Genomic DNA, 13,833 nt, shown 5'->3' with positions numbered 1-13,833 from the left:
AGTTGTTAGACCTTCAGACTGGGCAAGTTATTGGCCACAGTGGGTTATTGTTACTGAGACTTTCTGAGGAAAAAATAGAAAGGAATGGATACTCGTGCTGTAATTGTTAGAAAGGGGGGGCTGAGGAAAATCTTAATGGAGCTTCAGGGCATGACTCTTAGGTCAAAGACTAGAGCAACACTCGTGTCTACCTTCAAGAGAGAAGATAAAAACCAGTATTTTCTGAAAAGATGCACCTTACTGGTCTGCAAAAGCCAAACAACGCTACAGACCTATACAGCCATGCTGAAAACTCAGCAGTCCCCCTAACTCAGCAAAGTCTCGACACAGTTTTATTTCTGCTAAAAGCCAGTACTGACACACTGCAGTTGGATTTCTGGTATTTCACAGTTCAGTGGGCTATTCCTGTTATGAAGCACAACATATCCAAGCAGCACATTGTTGTTAAAGCTAAAAAAATTTCATTGTATGGGAGTAGTTTATGGTCTTTATCCAGGTGGTAGTTTTGGATGTAATATACTCTGAATACATGATGAGGCATAAAGCACACTAATGTTACCAATATGAAGAAGAAACTCTTTGCCTGAGCCCTGAATTCCACATGGGAGTTGATGTCAGGCCAGTACTTCACAGCCAGTCTGTAGAGCACAGACAACTGGATTACGGTGAGCACAACACAAGCTGCCACTAAGACCCCAACCAAGCAGTAGTTTGCGATCACTATGGGCACCTCTTTTATCTCCTTGTGGAACTGAAAGCATTCGGAGGAGTGGTACGTCTTAAAGGTGCCATAGTAGGAGAGAAAAACAGGTGTGACCACCAGTGCTCCCATCAGCCAGACAGCAGCCACCCAGCCTGTAGTGTAGCACGTCCTAGACTCGAGTCGGAAGAGACGTATGATGATGATAGCCATATAAAACATGAAGGTGGTGTACATGTGGAGGTAGATCATGGCACTTGCTAGCTTGCAGGCAAACCTCCCAAATTTCCATTCCCCTAAAATGTAGTAGCTGAGGCGGAAGGGGATGCTGAGCAGCATAAAGCTGTGCAGCACCAGGAGGCTGATGATGATAATAGTCATCACAGACTGCGATCTCCTTTGAAACAACTGATGGGACATTACGATGACCCCGAGGGTGCCACCAGCCAGGTTGATGATGTACAGGGCCATGAGAATGGTGAGGAGCCTCTCTGAGGTGTCTGGCAGTGTCTCATTGGAGGAATGGTTCTGCTGGGTTACACTGCTGTTAGACATCTTCCTAAGCTCCTCTTTCAAAGGTTACTGAAAGTGAAAAATGAGAATTTTTAAAATAGACATATTTTCTTTGTTGGTTCCTTTGTTGTTAACTATGGAATGCCACAGATTCATGAAGCGACATTTTTGAAAGGATGTTATCCCATGTAGTATACAACCTTATAGCTGTTGTCATACTGTATATGACAGAAGTAACCCATGCCTATCAGTGTTAAAACTACATTTTATATAATTATGAATGAGTTTTTAATTTACTAAACTGCATTCTAGATTTTTTTAAAATTATTTGCCTCTAGATTCAGCCATTTGAAATAGCCAAGATGCTGTCTGTAAATTACACATATTTAATCTGCACTCATGTTCTAAAGCTAAATTTGAAGGTGAGAAAAATACTGAAATGTGAAGAATTTGTACCTATGATTTGTGGATACTTTATGAACACACCAGAGCCAACTTTTTAGCATCTTGCTGCATGGGTGCAGGACATCCATAAGGCAGCAACAGTTTCAGTTTTTAGATGCATAGAGCACATTGAAAATAAAGACCAGCAGATGAAAAATTCTATTTCATCTTGCTTCAGCTCCAAGTCTTTTTGCTACAGAATTTCACCTGCATTACTCTACTATGAAAAGTGAAGAAAAGCTAAAAATTAATTTAGGAACAATCTTCTGAAAGATTTAATTCTATTGGCAGTTGTTGAACATAGCCACTTATTGCTGCATTCTTATTTAGACTTAAGGCAAGATGTGGACTGTACAGTTGTTTGGCCTTGCATACAGATTTCTGTACAAGTATATGGGGATAGCGTGCAGGGTACATGCATACTTTGCTAATGAAATTACCTTACAAAGGTTTTCAAAACAACAAAGTTAAGAGCTCAAAAACGGTGTCTTAAAAAAGCAGTGTCTTCTGTCTCTGATTCCTTTGAAGTCTGAAACCAGTAAACTTGTTTTAATTAGCAATTCTTGATTCTGTCGCACTCATCTGTAAAATGATGCACTGCAACTGCAAAACATTTTCAGAGAAACTTCTTATTCACAAAGCATCAGACAAAGCATCTTTAGAAAGCCACTGGAGTGTTGTGTCCAAGACTGATATAAACTTTTCTGTTCATTCACTTTTAAAATGCATGATCCTAAAAGCATTTAAATGGTTACAATTTTATACCAGTCTAATGTTCCAGAGGTAGGCATGAGAAATTTGTTTTCCCAGAAACTTTGCTAGAAGAAAAGTTTTACAAGCTTTAAGAAGATTACTTTCTTCTCCTGACACAAATTCATTTTCCGATGTATATTGTTAATATTTCAAACTGGCTTTAAGAAGGTAGAATATTCTTGTTATAAACAGCATAATTACAACCTAGATGGCAACATTTTGTATTACTCAGAAATAGATGACATTTTTTCATTATTTATAGAAATAAAATACTTGAATTTTACCTTATCATCTCTTATGTTTGTGACTTCCCCTTTCTTCTTTGCCATTTCATGCATCCATAGCATAACCAGTGTGAAGAAAAAGAGCCTTTGGTGTTACTGTTTGACCGAGAACATTTGAGGGGTTTTCTCAGCCCATATACAGGAAGTCACAAGCCTTCTTTCTTGCTTCGCTGCTATAGCAATCACATATATAAACATGTAACACTATTTTGTTCATGCAGTGAGAACCGCTGAAAAGCTGCTGAGCTGTCAGAGGCCATTGTTGTGCTCAGATATGTAGGACAGACCCACACATCAGGACTACTTCTGCCCACAATTTGGTGAGTCTTAAAGCTCAGATGCGCAGTGATTCCCTGAGCTGTACAACTATTACAAGTTACTGGGTTTTGCTACTATGCAAGTAAGAAACACCACTGATCAAGTGAAGAAATATGCAGCTGAGCAGAGGAATTTTCATTATAAATGCGCTTTTCCCCTGAACTTGTTTTAAGTTTCATAATTAAGCTAGATGTGCCAGAATAACAAAGTGTTTAGCAGAGTTAACAAAAGATTTCACTCTAACATGCTATTAGATCTTCAAGAACTCAGAGGAGATTACTCACTGTTTAAATATTGGAAGTAAAATAAGCCTTGGACATATGCAAAAAGAGACGTAAGAGTTCCTGCTGTTAAAAAAAAAGATATGCGGAGGCCAGGGGTGCTTGAAGATTATATTTGAACTGCAGGCATGAATGCTGACCCCAAACCATACCATTAGTATAAGGTAGCTCACAAAAAAAGAGGAAAGGGTTGAGTCAGGGCACTTCTGGAGACATTAAAAAGCAGTTTCCTGACTAGAAATTCAACAGAAAAATGTTAGCCCAGTTTATTTTTAACTAGAGTTCTAGACCACAGCCAGAGTCATCAGTACTCAAACACGAAAGGACAACACGTAAGGTTTTGTGGGCAATAACATAAAATCAGTATTCCAGCAGGGCTGAACTAGCATTGCTCCTGCCATCATGTAGTCATTCTCTGCTGTGGATGTGAGGATGGTTCCCTCTGAGAAGCTTCTCTCCTATTATTAAGTACAGTCATAACAAAGAACAAATTGTGAAAAAGAACTATTACAAGTAAATATATACAAGGACTCAAAAAACCAAGGGTGCTAAAAGTCAGGGAGAGATACGGAAAGGGTCGTGAGGATGAGCAAGAATGTGTAGACGGCAGTCTGCGAGACGTTGTCAGGATAAGCTCTGAAAGCTTTGAGGGAGCAGTTACCATCTCATCTAGACCAGGAGGGATGTCCATTTTGGAGACTGCATATACTCATGGGCTTCAGGTGAGAGAAATGTTCAATTGCTCCAACAGAGAGAGCACTGAAGGAAAACAGCTATATGAATAACGGTACTCACCAGGTGTGGTTCCAGCATCACTTAATCCCACATAAGGACAGGCTGCTGCCTGACCTGGTAGCAATGGCGTTTGGATGAGAAAACGATCAGCTGGTTCTGCAGAAATGCACAGGAAGGTAGGGAACAGCCCAGGTGTCAGACCCCGATGGTTTCGGTCAGTTAGAGCAAACACGAAACTACATTCACAGTGTCTGGGTAAAGCAGGGAAATGCCTGAAGCCCTATAAGACCTAAAGTGACCCACAAAGCTGGAACCATCAAGTAATAGTGCAGAAGAGACGTGAAGAAATTGCATTCCTGAAATGGCCGCTATGTGACTGATGGAACTCCAGATATAGCTGAATCGGGCTATGACATCAAGAGCTTTGTGTGTTCTATTACTGTGTTAAGTCCAGGCTGAGGTCTTTGGATTTAAAGTGATGCCAAAACCCCTGCAAAAGTGTTACAAAGACAATTCTCTTGTCAGCTTGGGGAGAGCACCTTTGACTGACACCAAAACTGCTGGGAGTCAGAAAGCAAACTTCTCAACTGATGTTTCATGCCTCTGAGTCGCTTTGTCCCTGAAATGTTTCTTAAAGCTCTTCAGTGTGTTAACCTTTTATCTTCATGTTCTTCTGTTAAAAACAAATTAAAATATCACTCAGCTCAACTCTGTAATCTAGGTCTTAAATTTTAGGTTAGTTTCTCATTTGAGCACAAGAGGAAATTGAGTCACATCAGCCTGTTCAAATGAAATTTCAGATCTTGCTTTCGCTTTGTCAGCACATAGTTTGCCTTGACCAGTGGTGAGAATAAATGTTGGAAGAAAAATGCATATACACATCAGAGATCCAGGTCAAGATTAGCATTGAAAAAGATTTTAAAGAAGGAAAGAGCAGGGGATATATGGTACAACATTGGGGTAACTGAAGACAGAAGAAAGGTGGAGTTTTAAATTATTAAGAAGAGAAAATGAAACTGAAGAAGCAGCAATAGTTTAGAGAAGAGGAACAAGGCCTATTGGATGTTCAGACACAGGATTAATCTCTGTGTAAGTGTCACCAACTATGCCTATGCAGGGGTGTAGTGGAGTTGCTTTAAGCAGGGTGTATATCCATAGTAGAACTCCAAGTTACTGGTTTCATTTAATTTCTGTGTGATTTCCTCTGATTTCTGTGTCACTTCGTAAGAAAACATTAGGTTTACTGGTCAATGTAACAGCAACCAAAGTTTCACATATGGACTCAAGACCTCCTTGCTGTCTAGGAACAATCATAAAACTGCTGCCTTCTGTTACTGGATATGTTTTCAGTTTTAGCTACTTCCAGCCTAGGGTCATGATTGCTGATAATTTCAATTACCCTCTATGTATAGTTACTTGAAGGAACTAAACTACATATAGGCCATAAACAACAGTAAGGTGGGGAATACCTGAGTTATGTTTTAACATACTGCTCTTTCTGTGATTGCAGATGCCATCACAGTTCTTGCTGTCTCACTCCCACTCCGTTAGACATGAGTCACAGGTACTGGAAAGTGAGCAAATCATACTCCATGGTTAGTGAACTTGGATAATCCCTTTAATTTTCCAACCCCATCCATCCATGCACATGAAGAATTTAATAACTTCAGCCAGTAAATGGTCAACAATATTACCAGGAGATTTGAGATTCTTGGACTAATCTTCTACTTATTTGGTTGCATATTTGCTGAGAGGTTTCTCAGGCTTCCTTTGTCAGGATGGAAGAGACGATCTGGCTTCTCTGTTTATTAGAAATAATAATATATAGTTCTCTCAGTCATATGTATTTAATATGCCTCAAAAGTAGACATTATGCTTTATAAAAGTGAAAGTAATATATCATGGATTTCTGTGGAGGAATTTGGTAGAGCATATGATAGGCAGGCTATAACTTGGCTTTCAGAACAAAACTTATTTCTTGGTGAAAAGAGATGAGATTTATTATTATCAATTTAGGAACTTGTCATTATTCTCCTGTGCTGATCCATGCCAGTTTAGTAGTAAGTTAGAAGATTTCTGAAATAGTTTTGTCCTACTATTTGGTCTAGTTACCCTCTGATACCTGTAGGGGCAATTAAAGTTGTTTCGGCTTTAGGATATTCCAGAAAACTGATAATACTGGCTGTAAAGCATCGTTATACTCAGGAACAGCTGCAGACAACTACATGTGAGCCAAGGCTCTGGTACTGACAGCATAACCTTTTCCCAATCCCAAATGCTTTCCTTTCTGCTTGAACACGCTGGCACCCATCCTCCTTGTCAAACTTAATTCCCTTTGTTTTCAGTCCCACAGCCTTTCTCAGAAGCCTGTGTTTCTAGGGACAGCCCACAATGCCACTTAACCCTGTTTCTCATGTTCTTCTGCTTGATAAATACAGTCACAGTGCCCAAATTCTTCTTTCCTGATACTAATATGCAGAATCAACAAGGCCGGCAGGAGTTAGATCCCTGCAACCAATTTTTGCTTGACATGGAGTTGGACAAGGCTTAATGTTTATTAATTTTAAAAGCAATTAGAAAGAAAACACATAAAACAACTAACATACAGGAAAGCAGAGGTCCTCATTATACTGATAGCAGTTTTCAGTAAGTTACAGAAAACATGGAGGGTGTCCAAAACACGGAGGTGACGCTTTCAAGGTGGGGTGGAGAGGCTGGTTTTGGGGTGGTTTTTATTTGTTTTGGGTTGTTTTTCCAAATTCCTCTTGATCTTTAAATCCTACATATCTTGCAATTGTGGTTGTGACCTTCTCCCACAAAAATGAGCTTTACCTTTACTGAAGAAAGTTTCCCATTTTTCTGGAAGAAAGATGAGTGCTCACATTCTGGATGGAGTTGCAGAGGCAGCACTAGAAGACAGGGAATAGGACTCTAAAAGTAAAAAACCTTTGCATTTGTCAGGAATTTAGTTTAGTTTGATGTCTGGTGTCTAGAGGCCTGTCATCCAGTTTTGTCAAAATACACATCCCAAAAAGCACATCTACTAGAAAAAAATGACAGAAGAAGATTTTGAACTACTGAGTACTTGAAGTATCAGACATTAGCAAGTCAGAAAAAATGGGCTGGCATTTATCCTTACTGGGGGGTTGGGCTGAGGGAATCATCAATAGTGAGAATTCTGATGTACAAAAGAAATTAAATATCAGCATGAAACAGAAGACCTAGAGCATCTCCAATATATAGTGGTAATATTTCATGCTCTTCTCAGTGATGGAAACTGGACTGGTTGTGAAACTGGAAGAGTTTTTAGTTCCTATCACTAAATAGAGATTTGAATACAAAACCTATGCTGCAGGCTACTAGACTTTTCTGACTTAATTTCCTGTGTAATTTCCAAAGATGCCTAGAGAAGCAAGAGTGAGTTAGAAATGTCAATATTTTGGCTAGTGGATGCCACCACAGAAGCTGCTTTCTTCAAGTCCCTGGAAGAAAAGACGGGGCCAAGGTTTGGAAAACCTGCAGCGGGGCAAATCCACAAGCAGAAGAAGCTCCAAAGCTGAGGTAATTTGTGCAGTGGACTAAGCCCTGTATTTACAAAAACTGACTCTCTCACCTTCAGAGTGCCTTGTCCATAGCATGGCCACCATTTGCAGAAGAAAATACCACAGAGAAGAAAGGCAGTCTGTGACACTCAACAATAAAAGTGTCTTAGGAAGAAAAGCATGCTGCAGACAGTAATAATCTGAAGGAATTTAAAAATATATGCTCATCATATATTTAAAGTACACCTACTCTCTGCCTTGCCTTGGAAAAGGTTCTGTTGACTTCTTCAGAGATGCCAGTAGCAACCAGGAACGAATCTATATACTGGCCAGTCCATCACCCATGGTAAGACGGGCAGTTCCAACAGAACCATACAATTCTCAGGGCAGAGCTGTCATTTCATATTCTAATCACAAATATCACTGGTATAATCATATCTGGAAACTCAATAGTTTAAACAAAGACCGCCAAAGTTACCAAAAAAAAGCATCGCTATTGGGATCTCTCTCAAGCATCTTTTGGGTCCAAAGCACCCAGTTCTTCCTCTTTTCAGGACGAGGTTGTAGACGTCCTAAATGACAGCAGTGATTACTCCAGATGCTCCGACTTTCAACCAGGCCAGCACTTCTGCTCCTTCTAGTGCTATGATAATGATTAGTAGTCACCACAGTTTCCTTACAGAAGGGTATTTATTTACAAGAAACAAAAAATGGCCTTTAAGAGGAAAGACATTTAAATCAATAAAGCAGTCTCTGTGCTTATTTAGGTCTTACCCAGGTTTGCTATTTGATGAAATGTGAGGAACAATTATTTGACAGGATGTCCTGAAGCAACTCAGAAAGTCTTGTTGTTCACTATATTGGATAATACCTTAAAAATTATATGTATTGGACATATTATTAAGTAATTCAGTATTTGGAAGAGGAAACAACAATGTAATTTCTGTTGTCTTTTTGCTAATTGGGAAGTCGTTGTGCTTCCATTATACATGCGGTTTGCAGGAATGAAATTAAATGAATGCCATGCCGAGTGTCTGTTTATACCTCATACTCTCAACACATGGCAAAGCGAATATGTACAGCCACTCAAAATGTTCTCATACTAAAATGATCATGATCCTAAGTACCATCAAACTGTCTACATCAATTCATTCGTAGCTTTCACTGTTTCTTTGTTTTCTCAGTTCAAGGATTTGAGCAATTACTGTAATTGTAAGAACATTTCCACCCTAAAGCATAGATGGGCCATGCAGCTAATTAACATACTTTAAGCTAACTCTGTGAAAATGAAATATGTGATGGGTTCCAAATGAACCTTTTAGCAGGGTCCTATTGGTCTTCTCTTTCCATTGTAACAAAAATAGATTGCAGAACAAGAGAATGAGATGGAGAGGAACATTTAAAATGAAGTGATTAGCTTAATTGCTTTTCTTTCAACCACCAACATTTCTTAGAAGTGAAGGATGGGAGAAGTCTTTGTTAATATAGAAGACACAGGGAGGAAATTATTTCTGCATGTGCAACATGAGGTTACTTTATAAAGTAACCAGTGACTGGAACTCAAATAAGCACAAAAATGTCACAAGCTTGAAACTTGAATATTTTAATGCATCAGTTGCCAGCTGAAGAGAGGCATGGAGAGAAGGAGTCAAGATCAATGACCAAATCCCTCTGTTGCAAATATTGTCCTGCTGTAGGCAATCAGTCTTGGCTTCAGAGAGATAGGAGAGGGCTACCACTAAAAGCAGAAAGCAGTCTGTAGGATTCGGGAGGTGGAGGTAGCTCTGTTTGTGATGCTTTTTCTCTGCTTTCTATGGGAGTGTGCAGGGGTTACTGGGTGGCCACTGTTCCTGAGCTCCAACAAGCCTTTCCTCCTTCTGGATTGAAAGGATCTGAGAAAATATGGTGGAGAACAGATTAAAGGCCTGCTGCTCTTCATCCAAAAATTTGGTAGTGGAGCATCCCCAGATACAAGAAGAGCCTTAAATCCATGCAATACAGAACAAACAGCACTTGCTTGTGATGCACCTGTTTCCAAAAAATCAGAATGAAAGACCAAGGCCCATCGGTCAGTGGAGAGGACAGACCGCCTGAAGCACTGCAGCTCTGGAGCCCAACGGGAGGAGTCAAACCCCCAAGATGCTTAGAGAATGAGGTGAATGCTCATACTCAGGAATAAGATCTAGAAATAAGGGGTAGAAAAGTTCTTGGCATTAGATAAATTAAGACAGTGGAGAATCACAGAACGTTAGGGATTGGAAGGGACCTCGAAAGATCATCTAGTCCAATCTCCCCATCAAAGCAGGAACACCCAGATGATGTTACACAGGAAGGCATCCAGGCAAGTTTTGAATGTCTCCAGAGAAGGTGACTCCACAACCTCCCTGGGCAGTCTGTTCCAGTGCTCTGTCACCCTCACTGTGAAGAAGTTTATTCTCACATTTAAATGGAACCTCCTGTGTTCCAGTTTGTACCCATTGCCCCTTGTCTTACTGTTGGTTGTCACTGAGAAGAGCCTGGCTGCATCCTCGTGACACTCACCCTTTATAGATTTATAAACATTGATGAGGTCACCCCTCAGTCTCCTCTTCTCCAAGCTGAAGAGACCCAGCTCCCTCAGCCTTTCCTCATAAGGGAGATGCTCCAATCCCTTAATCATCTTTGTGGCCCTGCACTGGACTCTCTCCAGCAGTTCCCTGTCCTTCTTGAACTGAGGGGCCCAGAACTGGACACAATATTCCAGATGAGGTCTCACAGAATCACAGAATCACAGAATGTTAAGGATTGGAGGGGACCTCGAAAGATCATCTAGTCCAATCCGCCTGCCAGAGCAGGAACACCTAGGTGAGGTTACACAGGTCTCACCAGGGCAGAGTAGAGGGGAAGGAGAACCTCTCTCGACCTACTAACCACCCCCCCGCTAATACACCCCAGGATGCCATTGGCCTTCTTGGCCGCAAGGGCACAGTGCTGGCTCATGGTCATCCTGCTGTCCGCCAGGACCCCCAAGTCTCTTTCCCCTACGCTGCTCTCCAACAGGTCGTTTCCCAACTTATACTGGAACCTGGGGTTGTTCCTGCCCAGACACAAGACTCTACACTTGCCCTTGAAATGCTCATCAATTTTGAAAAGGAAAAGGTAAATCAAAATAAAGTTTAACAGCATGGCAAGGAAAAGTGAGGTTGTTGTTGCTCAGTGAAGCAAGTGAAAGGAAATGAGAACTTTCATACCCTCGTAGAACCAGTGGCAGGATTTGACAGTGCCCATGTTGGACCGCTGCAAGTCTGAAAAGGCTCCTGTGATAGTACTCATATGCCAGGTCATCCGTGGGGTAGATATACATTGTGGCACTAATTAAAAGGAGAAGGTGATGTTTCTTTAATCATAGCTGGTGGGCTACTAACGTCCTTGCAAACCTGCCTAAATAATCTCCTGTTGCACAGTGACAGCGCTGTCAGACGTCTGTTCATACAGACCTCCAGGACCCCAGCCGGTACAAATCTTTCTGTAGGGAAAAGCAGACATCTGGACTGTGAAATAATTGAAAGGGCCAGAAGTCTTTGCTCAGCTCCCGTTCTAAATGCCTGTGACAAAGTAAGTGATTGCACTTCACAGAGCATGATAGGACTGGCTCAAGCCAACTCAGGTTTTATAAATCACAATGCTTTTAGATGTTTCCTATATACCTTTGAGATAAACACAAGTCGAAAAAACACCACAGGAGTTTCACTGCCTTGTCACTACTGTTTCTTTCTTACTTGCATGTCCATCCTCTGTTCATATAAAAACCTTCTGGGTGGTACTGGCCTTAGCATCCTACAGCTGCCTTCAAAGGATGATGGGGCAGGCAGCTCTTTCCCCAGGATTATCACTGACCCATGCTACAGATTTGTTTCCCGAAGAGTTTTACTAGTGGGACAACTACAGCCATGCTTATTTGCATGAGGAGATTTTCCATGGTCCAAGTACCACACTCTTTTACCTACTCTGACCACGTGTATCATCCCTTCAGCAGCTATTTACTCACTAGGAGAAATAAGCTCAGGGGGAAGATTTCTTTTCAAGAGGTCATGCTTTTCCTCTAAGCAAATCCTGACCTCTTTGGAGATTTATTTTTTTTTTAATCTGAGAGAGGAAAAGCTGCCTTAAATATGATTAATAATTTGATCTAAAGTGCAAATGAAAACCAGGGAGGGAGTTTATCTACATGTTTCAAGGGTACATAGATTTATGTGTTTCCATTGTATATTTTCAATGCACAAAATAGCAGAAAAAAGTTTAGTAGAAATAAACGTCTTTAGAAACACTATATTTATCTGTAAAGCTGAAGGCCCATTTCATCTAAAAATTTGAAGTTCTTTTGCATTAGAAGATGTACAATCTCAAAAATAAATCCAGGGATTATGTCCTCAGTTCAAAGGAGGACAGCGAAAGAGGCAATTAATTATCTTGTTTCTTTTTCACTAAGCATGGTTTTAGGCATGACTTTCAAATGGTTGTTAGCCAGTAGCAATCAGCGGTTACCTTTGAGAAGCCAAAAATGAATTGATTTGAAAGTTACTTGTTAGATTCTTCTGATACTTGAAAATCATCCTGGTTAAAAAATTAATAAATAACACAGGTTTTTCCAGTTTGAGCCTTGGGGATTTTTTGCTTTGTTTTTTCAAATTTAATGATTTGAATAAAAATAAGGTTGTATGAAAATCCAACAGTCTTTTAATTTCTTCTTTAAAAATATGGCTTAAATTTGGAAGTGTGATGGGTTGATCCAAGCTGGCAGCTAAGCCTCCACCCAATTGCTCACTCAGTCTCCCCAGACAGATGGAGGAGAGAATTGGAAGGGCACATGAGAGAAGAAAAATTGTGGGTCAAGGTAAAGACAGTTTAATAAGTGAAGGAGTGAAAAAAAAAAACCAAAAACAAAACCAAAAATCAAGTGATGCATAAACAATCATCACTCACCACCAGACCGATGTCCAACCAGGCTCTGAGCAACAGCTACTTTGGAAAAATTCCCACCTCCACAGTATTATTGCTGAGCATGATGCTATATGGTATGGAATATGCCTTTGGTTGGTCCAGGTCAGCTGTCCCAGCTGCATCCCCTCCCCACCTTTTGCCCACCACCAGCCCACTTGCTAGTGGAACAGAGCGAAAAACAGAGAAGGCCTTGGCACTACGCAAGCACTCCTCAGCGAGAGCTAAAACTCCAGTGTGTTACCAACACTGTTCTGGTCACTGATCTAAAACGCAGCACCATACAAGCTGCTATGAATAAAATTAACTCCATCCCAGACAGACCCAGTACAGAAAAGCTTTTCTGGAATATGGATTACTTCAGAAAAAAATCTTCCTAGGGCGCAATTTTCTTCTGAATGGACCACACTTAAGTAAGCAGGAGCATGCATCTGTCTCTAGGAGCAAAAATCCCTCTTCCTGTTTATAGAGAAAGGCAGGGGCAGAGTGGGGTGAGTTTTAAAGGCTTCAGTCACTGTAAGATGAGGCACATGAGGTGAGTGAGGACCAGTGTGGGGGGTCAAACAGGGCATTGAAAGATCACTGAAGATGAGCCGGCAGGAATAAGTGGCACTCCGTGAGGAGCAAAGCTCCTCAGTGCTGGATCTGATACTCTTCATCATCCTCACCATGACCTGTGTAACAGGGCAGAGCTTTGTGGATACTACCAAATGAGGGGGGCGATAATATGCTGGAGGGCAGGACTGCCATTCAGAGGGACCTCAGCAGACTGGGGGAATGGGTCAGTAGGAATCTTATGATGATATTAATAACAATTTGAGAGTGGCACATCTGTGGGCCAGGAGCACAGAGATGATATTTGGATTCTCCATCCTCAAAGATTTTCAAAACATGACTAGACACAGTCCTGGGCAACCTCCTCTAACTTTGAGTTTAGCCATCTTTTGAGCAGGTGATAGGACTAGATGACCTCCAGAGATATATGTGATTTTAACTCATCTTAATACCACAGAGGTGAACCTTCCTGCTACATCTTTACCTGGTGTTCAAACCTTTGTGAAAGTTAAAGTCTAAATCTGATTACAAAATATAGTAAGTAACTTGCAGCAATTATTGATGTGGAACATCTAGTAACAGAAATCTAAATTACCACTTGCTCTTACACACATTCTGATTTCCAGTGTAAGATTTTGTCCTTGCTAATAGTTTATCATCTCAGGGTTTTGTCTTATACCAAAAATATCCTTTGACATTAAAATATGTGAAATCACTCTGGTCCAACATAT

General features: G+C 40.7%; 1 protein-coding gene across 1 annotated transcript; it reads right to left on the bottom strand.

The window, feature by feature from the left end:
• Nucleotides 1–391: 391 nt before the first annotated feature.
• Nucleotides 392–1,255, bottom strand: LOC135984701 (probable G-protein coupled receptor 141). Its single transcript, XM_065627124.1, has one exon. The coding sequence runs from the start codon at nucleotides 1,253–1,255 to the stop codon at nucleotides 392–394; it is 864 nt and encodes a 287-aa protein (XP_065483196.1).
• Between the last annotated feature and the right edge of the window lie 12,578 nt (nucleotides 1,256–13,833).

This window comes from Caloenas nicobarica, chromosome 2, assembly GCF_036013445.1.
Source record: "Caloenas nicobarica isolate bCalNic1 chromosome 2, bCalNic1.hap1, whole genome shotgun sequence".
In the NCBI taxonomy this organism is placed as follows: domain Eukaryota; kingdom Metazoa; phylum Chordata; class Aves; order Columbiformes; family Columbidae; genus Caloenas; species Caloenas nicobarica.
Note: the sequence above shows the minus strand (reverse complement) of the source record. Positions and strands in the feature narration are given on the sequence as shown.